Genomic DNA, 17,434 nt, shown 5'->3' on the forward strand with positions numbered 1-17,434 from the left:
TTTATATGAATGGTGCCCGGTAACATTTTGCAGTGTACAACATGTATAATCATACATAGTGGTCCAGTTAGCAATTTCCCACTAAGTGAGAAAGTCAGGAGAATTTGTCCTCAGTACTCTTTCCATTTCCTGTTAGAAATTCATTCATTCATTCATTTATTCCTTTACCCAACAAACATTTGTTAAGTGCCTGATCTGTACCTTTGTGTCAGTACTTACTAGGCAGTGGGGTTTCAGCTCTAATGGAACTTCAATTTTCCCACATCAGTGTTGCTCTTCTTTTTTTTTTTTTTTTTTTTTGAGACAGAGTCTCGCTCTGTTGCCCCGGCTACAGTGAGTGCCGTGGCGTCAGCCCAGCCCAGTTTGAACCTCAAACTCCTGGGCTCAAGCGATCCTACTGCCTCAGCCTCCCGAGTAGCTGGGACTACAGGCATGCGCCACCATGCCTGGCTAATTTTTTCTATATATATTTTTAGTTGGCCAGATAATTTCTTTCTATTTTTTAGTAGAGACAGGGTCTCGCTCTTGCTCAGGCTGGTCTTGAACTCCTTATCTTGAGCGATCCACCCGCCTTGGCCTCCCAGAGTGCTAAGATTACAGGCGTGAGCCACCTCGCCTGGCCAGTGTTGCTTTTCTTAAGTATACAAAACATTCAGGGACTACAGGGTGCTTATCGCCTCTCACAAGCCACACTGTAAGCAAAAGATCATTGTTTTCTATCCCATTCTCTCAAGGTCCTAATCTTTGGTAATCCTGAGCTAATATGAATTTCTTTCAGGGGGTATAATCCAAATATTTAATAAGCCCTGATCATTGGGTGTCTAACAAGAATAGAAGCTACCTAAACAAGCATCAGGGCTCTACCAGGTTAATGCTTTCTGCTGAAACCCAGCCCAGTTTCCCCCACCCCAGGCTTGGACCAGGGCATTAGCAGTGGGGAGAGGGGTGGAAAGAAGTGAACACTTTTAGTATATATTTTTGGGAGCAGAATCAACAGAATTTGCTGATGAATTGTATGTAGAGTGTAAAACAGAGAAGGGTCTGAGATAGGGAAGCTCTGAAGACAGGGATTTTTCTCTTTTATTCAATGTCATATCCCTACCACCTAGACAGTGCCTGGTATCAATAAACATTCCTTGAATGAATAAAAATGGGGACTCTGATTTGTATTATACTCATTTTGAACTTAGTAAATACTAAATTGCAGTTAAAACATCTACAGGTTGGGCCGGGCGCGGTGGCTCACGCCTGTAATCCTAGCACTCTGGGAGGCCGAGGTGGGCGGATCGTTTGAGCTCAGGAGTTCGAGACCAGCCTGAGCAAGAACGAGACCCCACCTCTACTAAAAATAGAAAGAAATTATATGGACAGCTAAAAATATATATAGAAAAAATTAGCCGGGCATGGTGGCGCATGCCTGTAGTCCCAGCTACTCGGGAGGCTGAGACAGGAGGATCGCTTGAGCTCAGGAGTTTGAGGTTGCTGTGAGCTAGGCTGACGCCACGGCACTCACTCTAGCCTGGGCAACAGAGTGAGACTCTGTCTCAAAAAAAAAAAAAAAAAAAAAAAACATCTACAGGCAAACAAAGTACTGTAGCAACCACAGTTTTAGCAATTAAGCAGTGAAACCTCCTCCAATCCTTTCCACAAAGACAAAAGTTGCTGCATCCCTGGACCAGGTGACAATGACCAATGACTAAAAAACAACTTTGATACTTTCTGTAACTGAAGAACATTTGTTTTAAAATATTCGTTGTATACAAACAAAAAATCAACAGGATATATACAGAAGAGTATATATAAAATCTTACACAGTTTATTTGGAGAATAGCATAGAGACCTAGGAAATGGGTATTCTGTCATCTGTCCTCATTAAACAGTTGCAAAACACATGGAAGGCTTTGATATTTCTATATTCTTAAAACACAGTCGATAAAATGAAAATAATATACAGAGGTTTTATGAGGTAAAATAAATTATACACACACTTAAGGCAGTCTATGAAATGCTCTATTTGGTCATATTCTAAATATTAAAAAGCAAATGTGATACATTTTATGTTTTCTTTTCCTACTAATATATTGTACCATGCCTGCTAGTATATTGCACCATGTGAGAGATGTAGGTGGCTATAAAATTGATGATCCTGGGATATGTTAATTTCTAATCCTCCAATGTATATTTTATAGTTTAAGAGTAACAGGGCCTGTTGATAACCTTGAGTGACACATAGAAATGATACACAAGAATGCGTTCACTTTTTGCTCAATGGTGATATACAGAGGTTAGAAGCCAATACTTTTTTGAAGCAATTTTCATGGATGACATAAAGCAATAGTCAATTCTTCAAGAAGGCATTTGATAAAAGAATTTTCAGCTGCAGACATATGCATGGCTTCTGACTAGTCTTCTGGTCTTATTGCACTGATTGCCTTGGGGCTGCTTAAATTGCTCTCAACTCTGCTCATTGCCCCACGCTTGGCTCAGGGCACCTGGTAGGCTTGCTTTCCTCAACTAATTGTATGTGACTAGATTATGTTCAAGGGACTTAGTATATACTAGGTCTATCCCTTTTCTTGGGTGGGTGGGTGGTTCTGTCTTCAGCTCTGTCTGGGCAGGACAACTTTTTCACATACAACCAGAGTCTCTACATACGAGCGGTTTAGGATCAGCAATAGCACTCCATTGCAGTTGTCCAAGATGGGGCTGGAGGTGGGGGTAGGGGAAATTTCGTGCAAGGTGAATTTGCAAAGCAGGCACAGTTTTTTTTTTTTTTCTTTTTTTAATGGTTATTTGGGGTAAAGATTATAGGAGAAACTAATGTTCCTTCACAGTACTGCTACTGTTCCCACACCCTTCAACTGGGCATTAAGGCAGCTTCCCACTAGCTCTGATACTGCAGCACCTCTGTCCGCTCACCTTTCTCCCCAATACCCCAGGGCTAAATGGCTTGGAGCTCCTTGCTACCAGCTGGTGTGCATTCTGGGACAGGGAGAGCCAAAAGGCAGAAGGACCTTGGTGCTGCAGTGTCGGGTGAAGAGTCAGGCTTAGCCTGGGCGAACTTTCCAGCCCAATGTGAAGTTTTCCTATCTTGGGTGCATGTGGGCACCACGCGCCCACAAGTTTGGGTTAGTGTGTCAACAGGGTTCAGTCCCTGTAGATGCTTTCGGAAAGGGCCGAGGCGAGTGTTAAGTCAAGGGCTGTAGTTGGCGGGGGTAAAAGGCCTCCCCCCTCCCCCCGCCGTCCCTGAGGTCAACCCCCACCCCCCCACCCAGCATTTCCCTTTAATGCGCGTGCCCGTCAAGGTCCCCGCGTCCCCTCCCCTCAAGCCGGCTCTTCAGCCTCGGTTTCCCCCACCTCTCCCTGTCCCTGCCGTTCTTTCCCCGTGGGACGCCCCTCGCCCCACTCCCGCCACAGCCCGGCCTGCACGCGGGTCCCGGCTGTCACTTTACTTTTCCACACAGCCTCCCCGCCCCCTCTCCCAGCCGACGGGGCAGCCCGCCCGTGCGCGTGCCCGCCCCCGCCCCCTCGCGGCCGCGCGCCGGTGGAGGAGGGGTGGGGGGTGGAGGGAGGCGCGCGGCGCCGCACGGCCGACGTGGGGCTCGCGCTCTCGCGGTCTCTCCCGGGTTGGCGCGCGGGCACGCGCAGTCGCGGGCGCGCGCGCGGACGGCCGGGCGGCGGCGGCGGCTCCCGGAGGTGGTGGCTTCACTTTCCAGGACTCAGGGGCAGCCAGAGCGGCAGCTGCGGGCAGCAGCCTCAGGAGCCGGAGCTGGAACGGCCGGGGGCGGCGGCAGCGGCGGCGCTGAGGGGTGAGTCTGGGCGGGCGCGAGCGCGGCGGGGACAGGCGTGGTCGGGTGCGTGGTGCGTGGGTCCGGCTTTCGGTGACTAGACGGTCCGCGGGGGACATCCCGTTCCTGGGGCCTCCCCAGTGCCCCTCCTCCCTCGCGCCTCGGCAGCCCTCTCTCTCGGGCTTCGGTGCGAGCCCGCGACCTGCAGGGCCACCCCTCCCTCAGGTATTCGCTCGGGCTGCGCCGGTGCCTCCCCTCCTCGGGCGTCCTCCCTCTCGCGGGCGTCCCCCCTACTCTCCCAACCTCCCCTCCACGCCGCAGGTCTCTGCTTGGACTGCTCGCGCCCTCGTTCTCCCTTCCTCGTTCTCCGGCGTGCCCTGTTCTCTGCGCCGCCTCCCGCGAGCCTCCTGCCCCGGTTTCTCGCCCTTTCTACCCCTCCTTCCCATCCCCCCCTTCTGCTTCTTCCCTCTCTGCCCTTCTTCTACCCCTTTCCGTTCTCAGTTCCCCATCTCTCTCTACCCCCCCAGCCCCTGCCCTCTCCCAGCCGCATCCTGGAACTAAGTCTTCGCAAAAGTACGGGATAAATGTCACGGTGGAAAGTGCCCGGCTTGATCTTTTGCTGTTTTCCCTAATTGCATAATTGCTGCACATGGTGTCTCTGCTGGCGAGTGCCGGGTCTGGCTCCGCCGCCGCACCCCGGTGGCCCGCCCGGAGAAGACCTTGTGGGGTGGATTTGTGTGTGCTCTGGTGTGGGGTGTGTGTTGTACTGGTCTTTTGTGATTCCTGGTGCTTGTTTGGCAACGAAGCCCATTTTCCTCTGGTGTCTCCTCTGCAGCCCCCACTGGCCTGGTTTGAAACTGGATTCCCTCTATTCTCTCCTGCTCCCCCCGCCCCCCACCGCCCCACTTCTCCCCCTCTCCCTTCTCTTCTCCTTCTTCTTTTCTCGTAATGTTTTGATCATTTTGCCCTTTACCATTTCTAATGAAGATAAAGCGTGGCTTCTTGTGGCTTTTTTTCCCCCCAGGACCAACCAGAAATGTCCAATCCATCTTCCCTTAAGGAAATTAAGGCCGCTTTAGAAAGACATCATCCTGTGCTCGGTGGCTGTTAGACCCATTTGCATGTTTTCAAGGTTCATCGTTTTGTATTGTGTATTCTTGAGAGTCCACTCAAAGATTTTTATTTAAAAGTACTAAAGGAGGTGCTAGGGTTTACCCTCCGATTATCTCGCAGTTCAGAAAGATTTTAAGCTCTAATTAGTTTTTAATCCCCGATTCTTTAAAAAGTATGTTTCTGACTATGTGATAATTCAGACTGGACCTTGAGAATCTAAATATTTGCCTTTATTCAGACAGTTTGGATGCTCCTTGGCTCTTTGGAGTTCCGTGTGTGGGCTGATGCTGAAGATGGAGTGTTTTCATATAATGTCATACCCCATTCTATATCTCCTACAGCGCCCTTTCCTCCAAAATCGAGCGTTCCACTATTATTTTGTGCATAAATACCTTTACAGTTAAGTTTAAAGATGGATATTGCTAGATGTTGTACATTTAATATGAATTATTTTACATCTTAGAAAAGTTTGAAACGTGAGTGGGAAGACCGCGAGATAACAGATAACAGAATAAAACGTTTTCTTGTTGTAAGAGCTAGAACGAACACTTGTTTTTGCAGTTTTATACTATTAGATGTTATTAAAAGGCTTATCTGGATAGTAATCTGGATTTATGGAGTGCCTATAGTTGCTTTTATGTTATCAGTAATATTTCAAGCCAAATAATTTCATTTTTATGGAACATGTGAGTTTCATTTACTGTATGTTGATAATTTCTAGGACTGTAATTGTAACATAGAGTATATAGCTAACACAAGCTTAGACAATTTGTGTGTTGAAAAAGGAATAATATGTAAACTCTTAATGCATGTTTTAGGAAGGACTACCTTATTGTTTTGTGTTTAAAAACGAAGTTTTACTTTGAGTTTGAAGTAAACATATCAATGTATATATCTCACTGTCTTTGAAACTATCATTGGAAAGTAGCACTTTGTGTTTATAACCCTGGCATTTCAATCTATCTTCCCTGTAGATGAGCTAATCGGATCCAATTAGCTATTTAGGAATTAATTTTAAAGATAATTTAAAAATGTTAATTTAGGAGATAATGTTTAAAGAGTTGTAATTCGGAAAATTTTTATTCGTTTGTATTTTAGAGAGACAAGACAGCGATTTTATACTTGTAACTAATTAAAATGATTTATAGACTACTTTTTCTCATAAAAATTATTTGCACCTGACTGCAACAGTCATTTTTTTCCCATACCTTTTCTGTAATCAGGCATTCAAAAACAAAACCTGTAGAAATTCCCTTTATTCTTGTTATTTGAAAAAAAGATATGGAAACTTTATTTCTAAAAGTTCCTGTAGTGGTTATCAGTGGCCTCAGATGAGTTTATTATTTGCACATTAGGATTTGGGTGAAATAAGATATCTTAGGTCTAAAGTGAAAATAATTTTTTTTTATTGTGACTCTATAGAAATTTGGCCTCTATTTGGGCATTTTAATAATATTTTTAATAGTTCTCTAGTGAGACTAATTTTTACGTTAGTTTTCCTCTGATATTCTGGAGTAGTTTATGACATTTGGGTTTCAGATTATGGCTCATATTACATCATTGAGTAATCTTTTTAAGTGATTATGTAATCATAGCATTATTAGTATGTAAATGCACTTAAATAATATTGAGAAGAATGTGTAGCTTTATAATTAATGTCATATACAACTGAAGCTCTGGGTATAGTTTATTCAATCATAATTTATTAAACCGAAGCTACAGCCTCTGTATAAGAATATTATTTCATTTAAGTTCCCGTATATTTGTCATATAATGGATTCCTTCTGGCTTAAAATGTATAAAATGATTCTCACTCATTTCACATTTCTTAAAATATTGCTGGCAGCATTTTGCTATATCTGAATACCTTTCCCTGAGAATTGTTCCTGTTTCTCACTCCCATGCATATCTACTCTATGTAATAAGCTACTATGAACATACTTACAAGGTTTTAACCTTCTGATATATTTTAACTGAAAGAAGTAAGATGAAAGAAGCCAATGTTAAATCTAAGAATGAGAATTTAAAGTGTAATAAAAATGAAAAAAAATAGCAAGAAATATGTTAGGACTTTCAGAGCTAGACGTGAAACATACTGATATAAAATTTCAGTATTCTATTAAGTGACTTTAGTGCTCATAAAAGATGTCACAGCTGTGGAGAATGATGCTCTCCATTTACAGAATAGGTAGAAAAGTAGAGTTCCCATCAGCGTGTTTCAGAGCTGTTTGGGTGTACCTGTTTTTGTTTGTCATAGGGGAAGAGAGCTGTTGGGGTTGAGAGGGGGCGGTGGGGTGTGTGGTGTGTCACTATAGGCATTCAGTATTTTCTATTGAGAATTTACCTCTCTGTGCTTTCTGCTGCTTCCATTCTTTTGTAGTGCTTTTTGGTTTGTCTTACCATAAAAATTTCAATCCATTAAAGGTTTGTATTATAAAATTGCTTTGGTTTAGAGCACACTATAAGTTAAATCTTTGGTGATGATGAATTTTTATCGGTATCAATTAGCCATCCATTTGGACTAAATTATAGTAATCAAAATTATGCTTTATTTGAGGTATCTTTCTTTTACCTATTCTTATTTTGATCATATCAGAAACAGTTCTATTTCAAGTCCTAATTTGTTTAAGTAATCAGAAGTATCCTTTTTAAAGGAATTTGTTCAATTTACCCATGACTTTGCAAGGGCATATTTTGTGATCTTAATGGTGCTTCTTAAACGTAGGTGGTTTTGTTTTTTGAAGAAGTGTCTGAAAAGGTAGCTATATGGTGCTGAAAGTGATTATTAGGTGACAGTACCATGGTGAGCACAAGGCCTTTTAGAGTCTGGGCATGAGTTTTGTTGGTTCAGTTCTGGATTTGCCAGAACACTATAAGCTAGTTGGGTCATAAGGGATATATTCATAATTATCAAACTCAAATTGATTATGGTAGGAGGATGATTGAGAAGGAATATTCCTTTCACGTACTGGAATTTTTTGTGTCTACTATCTAGGTTATAACAGCTACCTAAGTATCAAGGTATTGAGGAAATTGAGTTGGTAATCAGAGCTGCTTGGGGAGCATGAACTCAGAGCAAAGGGAATTTGAAAGCCTTGAGGGATATTTCATCTAGATTGTGGAAAAAAAAATGAACACTTCAGTGTCTCAATACAGTCTCCATCTCTTGTGAAACATGGTTGCTTAGCATATAGCTGGATCAATGTGGACACTATCATATAGTTCAGTTTTTATTTAGAATCACTCAGGCCTCTGTGTTCTGTTATCACAAAGTTTACTTAAGAAAATTTACTGGTTTAGAGGATTTTAACCTTACCCCAGCCCTGAGGATATATTGACTTGAAAGTGCCCTGTTGCCGTCCTCCCCTCATACCCTGCTTCCATTTCTCTGTTCTTGTGGCCATTTGTACTGGCCACTGTTATGGTACGTAGCAAGTTGGCTTGCCCACTAGTCCAGATTTTGGCAGTTGTGGGCTAAAGGGCTTAGTATAGTGCCTGGTAGAGAGTGGTCCCTCAGTCATTTTTTACTTCTTTTTTTTTATAACAGCATTATTGAAATGTAATTCACATACTGTAAAATTCACCCTTTAAAAATGTACAACTCTGTGGTTTTTAGGATATTTACAGAGTTGTACAACATCATCATTATCTAATTTAAGAACATTTTTATCACTCCAAAAGGAAACTTCACACTTATTAGTAGTCACTCCTCATTCTCCTTTCACTCTTGGCCTCTGGCAACCACTTATCTACTTTTATGTCTCTCTGAATTTGCCTATTTTGGACATTTCATATAAATGGAATCATACCGTTTGTGGTCCTTTGTGGCTAACTTCTGTCACTTACCATAATGATTCAAGGTTCATCTGTTTTGTAGCATGTACTTCCTTATTTTGTCTAAGTAATAGTCTACTACGTAGGTATACCACATTTTGTTTATCCATTCATCAGTTAGATGTTTGAGTTTCTAATACTTTTTGGCTGTTATGAATAATGTTGCTATGAAAGTTTTATGTATAAACTTTGCATGTTTTTATTTGACAATACATTTTGAATGGATGAAAGAAAGTTATAACAGTTTCCAAAGCTATTTGTTTTGTAAATGGCCAATGTGTTCATTTTATTAATATATTGAATTTTACCTGTTCTACTTTGAGGCTCACCTTCTCTCTATGCTGGAGGCACTTTACAGTAGTCCTCCTCATAGCTGAATAAATAATTTTTGATTCTTTAATCTAGGATCTAAAATGTCCACTGAGGCACAAAGAGTTGATGACAGTCCAAGCACTAGTGGAGGAAGTTCCGATGGAGACCAGCGTGAAAGTGTTCAGCAAGAACCAGAAAGAGAGCAAGTTCAGCCCAAGAAAAAGGAGGGAAAAATATCCAGCAAAACTGCTGCTAAATTGTCAACTAGTGCTAAAAGGTACCTCAGTTATCATAACCTTTTTGGTTTTGGTATCAGTTTGTCATCTTAAGTTGTGTTTTTCTGTTGCATTTAATTATCTTTCTGGGATGGGGGCCGTGAAGATCATGGATTTTTCTTTCTCCTTCAAGATTACCTCTTTTACATGGTTTTAACCATAGGGAACTTTTATTTAAAGTCAGTGAAAGGGCATGGCCAGTTCATAAATATGTGTCCATAGTGTGTTTGTGTGTGTTTATATATTGTTAGGGTAGCATATACAGGGCATGAATGTAAAAGTATGATTTGATTTATGGTTTACTTGACCATGAATATTTTTTTCTGTTAAGTTACACAGAATAGAGATTAAGAATCTACTGAAATAGTACTGAGTGATAGTTTCTTTTCTTTCCCCCCTCCTCTTGAGACAGTCTTGCTCTGTTGCCCAGGCTCAAGTGCAGTGGTGCAATCATAGCTTAATGCAGTGTCAAATTCCTGAGCTCAGGTGATCCTCCCACCTCAGCCTCCTGAATAGCTAGGACTACAAGCATGCACCACTATGCCTGGCTGATTTTTAAAACTTTTTTGTAGAGACAGGATCTCTCTGTGTTGCCCAAGCTGGTCTTGAACTCTTGTTTTCAAGTGATCCTCCTATCTTGGCCTCCCAAAGTGCTGGGATTACAGGTGTGAGCCACTGTCCCTGGTGATAGTTTATTTTCTACTACTAGTGTTGTTACATTATGGAATATCTCTGGGAAAATAATTTGAAAGGTAAATTTAGTAGAGTCTTTGCTGATCCTGTGATTTTATTGTTCTTTCTTTGTTTTAATATGTTTTGTATTATCAAATGAGAAGTGTAAATAAAAGCAATCTGTAACTTTTAGGCATAGTGGAATGTCTGAATGTTGAGTGATAGCTTTATGTGTTATTGGATGGTGTGGATTAGGGAGAACTCCTTTCCCAAAGATCAAAAACCAATTATGGTCTGGTAGACCTTGTTTCCTTGTTTGTTTTTGGTATCACACCACAAGTCCAGGGGACTCAGCTAGCTGACCCTTCTGCTGCCTGGCCACAGCACAAAATGACCTGCTGCTGAGAAATAGGGGGTGGGATTAGGATGAATAAGAAAGGTGGGAAATAAAGAAAATAAGGCATTTAGGTGAAAGAAAAGAGATTGGGGTGGGTGGGTAAGAGATTTTCAAGTACAGATTGTAGCTCTGCATAGATAAGGAAACTCTCAGTTCTTAGCTTCTGATAGTGAGAGTTTTCACAGGGCCTCCTCAGTTTGTCACAAAAGGGGAAGAATACATTGGCCAGGTCTGTGGGGAATAGGGTTCTGCTGGGCCTGTACTCTCTTCTCCTATGACTACTCTTTAGCAAAGACTTCCACCTGCCTTGGCCAGATTCTACCCTTTCCCCTAGCTGGGAGAACCACTACAGAATACCTCAAAATCATACTTCTTGGGTCATGTATCAAAGACCAAATTCTGCTTCTCAAAGAGGATATACCGTTTAATGTGTGAATGTGAAATTTTTAAATACACGGGTCATCTTTTATTTCGTTTTACTATAGTGTATGTAGAAAGTACAATTATATATTCAAACCTGATAGATTTCATGAGGTAAAAATATAGAAAGAATATATTTGTCTCTTCTGTAAATAGATTAGTTTAGAGATGGTGTGTATAAAGAGCTCAGAACAGAACTGATCGGCACTAAATAGAAAATGGTTTTATTGCATTGGCGAAAGTAAGAAGTATCTTTTGAGTGCTTCCTGGCTGAAAGAATCTGTCCATTGGCAAATTCATTTTTATGAACCTGTGATTTTGAAATTGTGATTCATGATCTTCCTCTAGAAAGAAGGTTTTCAGGTAATTGGTGTATGGGTGACAGTGTATGAAGTGACTTAGTCATTTACTTTTTGTGTTATTTTATTTTAATTTTTTTGAGACAGGGCCTTGCTTTGTTTCCTGGGCTAGAATGCAGTGATGTCATTGTAGCTCACAGCAACCTCAAACTCCTGAGCTTGAGCGATCCTCCTGTATTAGCCTGCCAAGTTGCTAGGACCATAGGCATGTGCCACCATGCCCAACCAATTTTTGTATTTTTTGTAGAGATGGGATCTTGCTATTGCCCAGATTGGTCTTGAACGCTTGGCCTCATGTGATCCTCCTGCCTCAGCCTCCCAAAGTGCTAGGATTACAGGCCATTTACTGTTTTAAATATAAAAATGCTGCTTCACTACTATTTTTTTAATTAAAAAAAAAAAAAGCCTATTCTTCCCCTCTCCTTCCCTTCCCCCAGTTCAGTTGATGGTGAAATTAGTTGTTTTTTTTCCATCTCTGCTTGAGTTCTAAGAACTTAGAAAAAAGTTGGGAATCATGATGACCCGCATCTTTTAATTTTGCCATTATATCCACAGTGCCTAGCATACATAGTAGAATAACAGTATTTATTTACTAGTTGCCGAACCCTGAGCTTATTGTAGGGATTGGATTTTGCATGTATGTTAGGATCTCAGTACTAGTGTGTTCTGAAGATTCAAAGTTAGTGGTAGTTTCAAAATAAAATTTTCATTTATACTTTTTTAAATTGATAATTGATTTTTATTCTGATAAGAAGTCTTTCCCAAATAGTGTCATTTTATGAGATAGTAGCAGTGAAGAACTTGAACTCTCTAGAGATAGCATCTGGTTTCGAATTTAGGTTCCTAGTTTCTGTGATCTTGTATGCATAATTTAATGGCTCTAAGCCTCAGTTTCCTCTTTTGTAAAATGAAGACAATAATGGTACCCTCTTCGTAGGGTTGTTGTGAGGACAAAATGTGATAAAGCATTTATTTGGCACATGGTAAGCTCTCATAAACGGATGCTGTCAGTTATAGACTTCATGTCAGTTAAAGTCTACAGTGGTATTTTTCAAGTCCTTTTGGTACAAACTTTGGGAAAATGAGGTATATATTAATCTTGGAGGCCTTAATGCTATTGTTAATCTAGAAATACTCAGATATTGTAATTAAATACATCTTAAAGTAACTCAGGAAAAGTGCTTTGCACATAGGTGCTCAATTGTTATATAAAATGTGCAAAATTGTAGAATTAATAATTTGTCGAAATATGCTTTCTTAATATAATTTTTGAGATACTACAAAATAGTAATGTAGGATACACAAAACATTTAAGTGGGTAAACAGTGGTATAAATTAGTCTTTTTTAGAGTTAAGAGGAAAGCTTATAGTTACATATTTGACACATTTTTGCTCCTCTTTAGCAAGAAAAAATTTTTGCTCTTCTTTAGCAAGAAAAAATTGACATACTCTTATCACGGCCTATTCTCTTGATATGTCTATATCACTCTTGTTACATTTGCAAGTATGTAATTGGAGTATGTCTGCAGTGATACATTTAGGTGATTTTGATTAAAGTGACTAGTCAATTCAACAGAGCATCTATTTTGAGGTCCTTGTTGAATTGATTCTGCTGCTTTCACATGTTGACACATCTGTAAATGTGAATTTTAGGTCACACTTACTCTAAATTAACTTTGTTCAGAGTAGGTGTAATTTTTTTTTTTTTTTTGGACACTCAATGTAATACCATTCTAGGAATAATATTTGCTTTCAGACTCTAAATTTTTGTTAGGTTGACAGATTAATTCCAGTTTATTCCAGTGTGAACTTTTATCACATGGGCTCATCTAAGTTTGTTTTCCACATGAAAATGAAGTATTGTTTATAGATAATCTTTTGTAGTTACCGTTTTTTCTTGATTCTAAATGTACATTTTAAAACTTTCTAATGTTTCTGAAATCGGGGTGCATCTCACAATTGATGTGCGCAATTATTTGGTGTTGTGTCTTAAAATCAGTGGTCTCAGAATCACAGATGAATAGTATATATGATCATTGAGAATTAAACTCTGGGCTGCTTATTTTCAATGGCAGTATGTTTTCTAGAAACTGCTTTGACATTTACAAAATTTTGATAAATAGTTGCATGATGTTTTCTTGAAAATAAATTCATTTTTTTCCCTAGGACTATTGTAAAACAATAGAGAATAAATTCATTTTGGAAGGTTTTGACCAGTTGATGCCATTGGTTAGAGTAGGGATTCTTAGGTGACTGAGGAATACAGTCTTTAGGGGAATACAGAAGGTTATCTAGGTGGGATAAAGTTTGTTTGTTTGTTTGTTTGTTTTTAAATAACTGTTAAGAAATCACTTTGTGGTGAATCTCCGTGTCCATACATTCATGGTCTACTTGGCCCTGAATGAGTTTTTGAGTTCTTCCCTTCGTCCCTCTGTCCCTCCGTCCTTCTGTCCCTCCGTTCCTCCCTTTCTTCCTCTCTGACACAGGCTGGAGTGCAGTGGTGAGATCATAGTCCATCGTAACCTCGAACTCCTCTGCTCAAGCTATCTTCCCACCTTAGCCTCCTAAGTATCTGGGACTGCAGGTGTTCACCACAATACCCAGCTAATTTTTAAATTTTTTTTGTAGGAGCCAGAGTCTCACTAGGTTGCCCAGGCTGGTCTCGAACTCCTGGGCTCAAGTGGTTTGCCTGCCTCAGCCTCCCAAAGTGCTGGGATTATAGGTGTGACCCACTGCACCTGGCGTGAATTTTCTGTAACCCAAGATGTGTGTTTGTGTGTCTGTGTGTGTGTGTTTTAAACACATGGGTACCTATATACTGCTTTATTTTTCTGAACCCTTAATCCAATATGTTGATGTTAAAATGAGTGCTTCGTATCTTCTCCATTCTGTATAGTTTTAGCACGATATTCTTCACTTAAGTCTGAATGAATCCTACTTGTTAAGATCTCCCTGCCTTTTTTTAAGCAAATGACAATCCCGCGTAGTACTCTTACTGTACTCTTAATCATTCCTGGACCAGTTAAGGTATTAGGTAGAGTCGTACAAATTGAAATTTAGTTTGTATGTTGCTCCTGATTTGTCTCAGTAACTATGTACAAGTGCTGATTCTGTACCATAATAACCTAAGAAGTGGCACTGCCTGATGGAAAATTAGGCAACTGTCTAGTTATTTATGTCTAAAATATTTTTTTTTCTTAAAAGGTCTGATAAGAGAGACCTCTGTTTGTTTGTTTGACTTGGCAAGATAATTGCCTCAGTCTTTTGCCTTAGCAGTGTAAAACAACTTGCCTTTGTTTTCTTATCTTTTAAATGGGGACTGATAAAACAGATACTTAGAGAATTCTGTGAGATTTATCTAATTCACTTTTAATGGCTTGGGATCATCATGTGAAAGGTATACTGTAAGTGTGAATTATTGGTGCTTTTCATTTTTCCTCACCCTAAGGGACAGCCCATCAAATAGCTACTTTCCTTATCCCACATGTCAAGACTGAGAAACTTAATACATGCCATGATCACAACTTTTGAGATAGAATTGTATTGCTGTCATTGAAAACAGCAGGACATCTTGCAGCTGTTTAAATAGCAATTCTTAGTATAATCTTTTCTGTTGAGAAAAATAGAACCATTCTTAGGTAACTGTGGCTCAAAATATAATATATTGACTCCCTGCTCAGAGTTGTCAAATTTATCAATAAATTGCTTTTTGTATTGAATAATACAGATTTAGAATTATAGGTATCTGGAGGAGTTCAAATTCTGTTATAGAATTCTATGACCAAAAATATGATTTATCGATTTTTTTTAAATCAAAAGGATCAGTATAAGTATAAAGCAAGATGAGTTGTTTGAAAATTCCAAAGTTTTTTATGTTAAAAATAGTTTTTCATGTGGTACATGTATACCATGGAGTACTACTCAGCTATAAGAAACAGTGGTGATATAGCACCTCTTGTATTTTCCCGGATAGAGCTGGAACCCATTCTACTAAGTGAAGTATCCCAAGAATGGAAAAACAAGCACCACATGTACTCACCATCAAATTGGTTTCGCTGATCATCACCTAAGAGCACATTTAGGAATAACATTAATCGGGTGTGGGGCAGATGTTGGGGGGAGGGGACAGGTGTATACATACATAATGAGTGTGATGCACACTGTCTAGGGGATGGACATGCTTGAAGCTCTGATGACAGGGAAGAGGTGGGGGGAAGGGCAATATACATAACCTAAACTTTTGTACCCCCATAATATACTGAAAATAAATAAATAAATAAATAGTTTTTCTTTTACAGTTTAAGCATGCTCTTTTGAATGCCTATTATTTTGGTTCTCTCAGTTTGAAAACAATTTATAAAAGTTGTTCATGTGTCTGTTAACCAGTTCAACAGTATGTAGATCTTTTTTTTTAATGGAGAGTGGCAATTTTTTGTCCCCCACTATCCCCATCAGTGGTCCTAATTCCCTTCCCTGGAGTCGAACTCTTTTAGCTGTCTTTGGTTTTAGTCATTCTGTTGGTTTTCTGCATAACTCTAAATAGTGAACTTATTTCTTATTTGTTGAATTGTTAACTAAAATACTATCCTTTGACTCCCTGCTCTGGAATATGAGGATTTAGTTTACCTATTCTTCTTTTTTCCTTTTACTTCTTCCCAGTTAATGATAGTTGCATTTAAAAAAAGATTATTGGTTGTTTTTATACTCTAAGAAAATGTATTTAAGCTTCTGTTACTTCTTCCTTCAGATTTCAACAGATTTTTTGATTCTCTACTTTGTAAAATGTGAGTAATAATACCTTCATTCTCCATCCACTTTCAGCTGGTTTATATTAGCTATACTTAATTTTACATCTTTAAGGTTAGTAGCATTTACGTTGTATATGGGTGCAGCTTCAACCCATCTTCTGTGCTTTGTCTATAAGTAAAAGACCAATGAATTGTACATACATTTATTATAGATATTCAATGCCAGACCAAACAGCATATTAGGATTAGATTTCCTACAAGTCCAATGTCATGATCTGTGGGCTACCCAATGAGTTATAGCATTTAGGCAAAAAAGATCAAACCTTTTTTTCTCTTACCATCTGATACTTAATTACAATTATTTTACATTTAGGTTTCCTTCATATTTGATCTATGATTTTCTTACCCACCTTTTTTTTTCCTGGGATTTCTGATTTCTTTTTTCCCTCCCCTTGATTGAATAGTATATTTTTTATTATATCCTTTAACACTCTGCAGCCCCTTCTCAACCTGTTTGATTTACACTCATTTGCTTTGTCTTGCAGAAAAACGTTCAAATCTCTCATCCATCGATGACCACACCCCTTCTCTTTGCTGTTTATTCCTTTTTGCATTTTCTGTACTCCCCCTCTCCACCCAGTGGGGTCCTGTATGGGTGGGAGGTGAATGTGTGTGCTTAGTTTGTCATCTTTAACCTGGACTTTACCATTTAGTTTTGAAGTGTCTGTTTTATATTAAAATGCTTTTGTGTGAAATCCATAAAAGGTGTTCATTTATATCAGATCTTTGAGACATTTATCATTTACTGATGGGCCATATGTACTTTGTATGCATGTGGACACATTGTAGGAACCATATTAGGAGGAAATTCTAGTGTGTCAGAGATAAAAGAGATCATGGGGTTTGTTTTAGTTAACCTCTTTATCAGACAGAAAACTGAGGCATAGAGAGAGCAGGTGTGAGCAGTACAAGTTTTTTGGCTTTGAATTTATTAGTCTTGCTTCTATGCATGATGCCTCGTCAATCTTGAATCCCATGGTTTAGAGAAGTGAAAATTATATTAGTAGTATGCATTTCCTTTAAGGAGTTGATACCAATCCTATTGGAGGAGTCCCATTTATTCTAGTAGTTCTGTTTGTTGTCTTGAAAAAGATGTAGAATGAAATTGTTTGTGTGTAAATATTTTTATTCAAATTCTTGTTTTTTTAAAGTACTTTAGTCAACTATATACTATCACAGTAATTACCAGATAACAGGCATCCAGCTGTTAATAATCTCATATTTAGAAAGGTGAAGAAGGAATGGTTTTGAGAATTTTTTTTGTATTTTATTTAACAAAGCCTAAGTTTAATAAGGCGTGAATGAGAGTTAAGAGATTGCTAAGTATAGTCTTAGAAAACAGTGTGGCACTGTCAGCCTTTATATATGTACATAGGAAATTAGATGCAGTTAAAAATCAAAGTAGAAAGTAACAATGAGGACAGAAGTACATTTAAACATTTTTTTTTCTTTGCAT

At 39.3% G+C, this 17,434-nt stretch overlaps 1 protein-coding gene across 1 annotated transcript in view; it reads left to right on the forward strand.

Moving 5' to 3' along the window:
- Positions 1 to 3,933: 3,933 nt before the first annotated feature.
- Positions 3,934 to 17,434, forward strand: part of LOC138386719 (ubiquitin-conjugating enzyme E2 E2) — a 344,112-nt gene continuing 330,611 nt past the window's right edge. Inside the window, exons 1-2 of the mRNA XM_069473295.1 lie at positions 3,934 to 4,013; positions 9,141 to 9,324. Of these exons, the coding sequence (XP_069329396.1) occupies positions 9,149 to 9,324 (176 nt within the window). The 5' untranslated portion in view covers positions 3,934 to 4,013; positions 9,141 to 9,148. The remainder of the gene's footprint in view (positions 4,014 to 9,140; positions 9,325 to 17,434) is intronic.

Source organism: Eulemur rufifrons, chromosome 7 (genome assembly GCF_041146395.1).
Source record: "Eulemur rufifrons isolate Redbay chromosome 7, OSU_ERuf_1, whole genome shotgun sequence".
Classification (NCBI taxonomy): domain Eukaryota; kingdom Metazoa; phylum Chordata; class Mammalia; order Primates; family Lemuridae; genus Eulemur; species Eulemur rufifrons.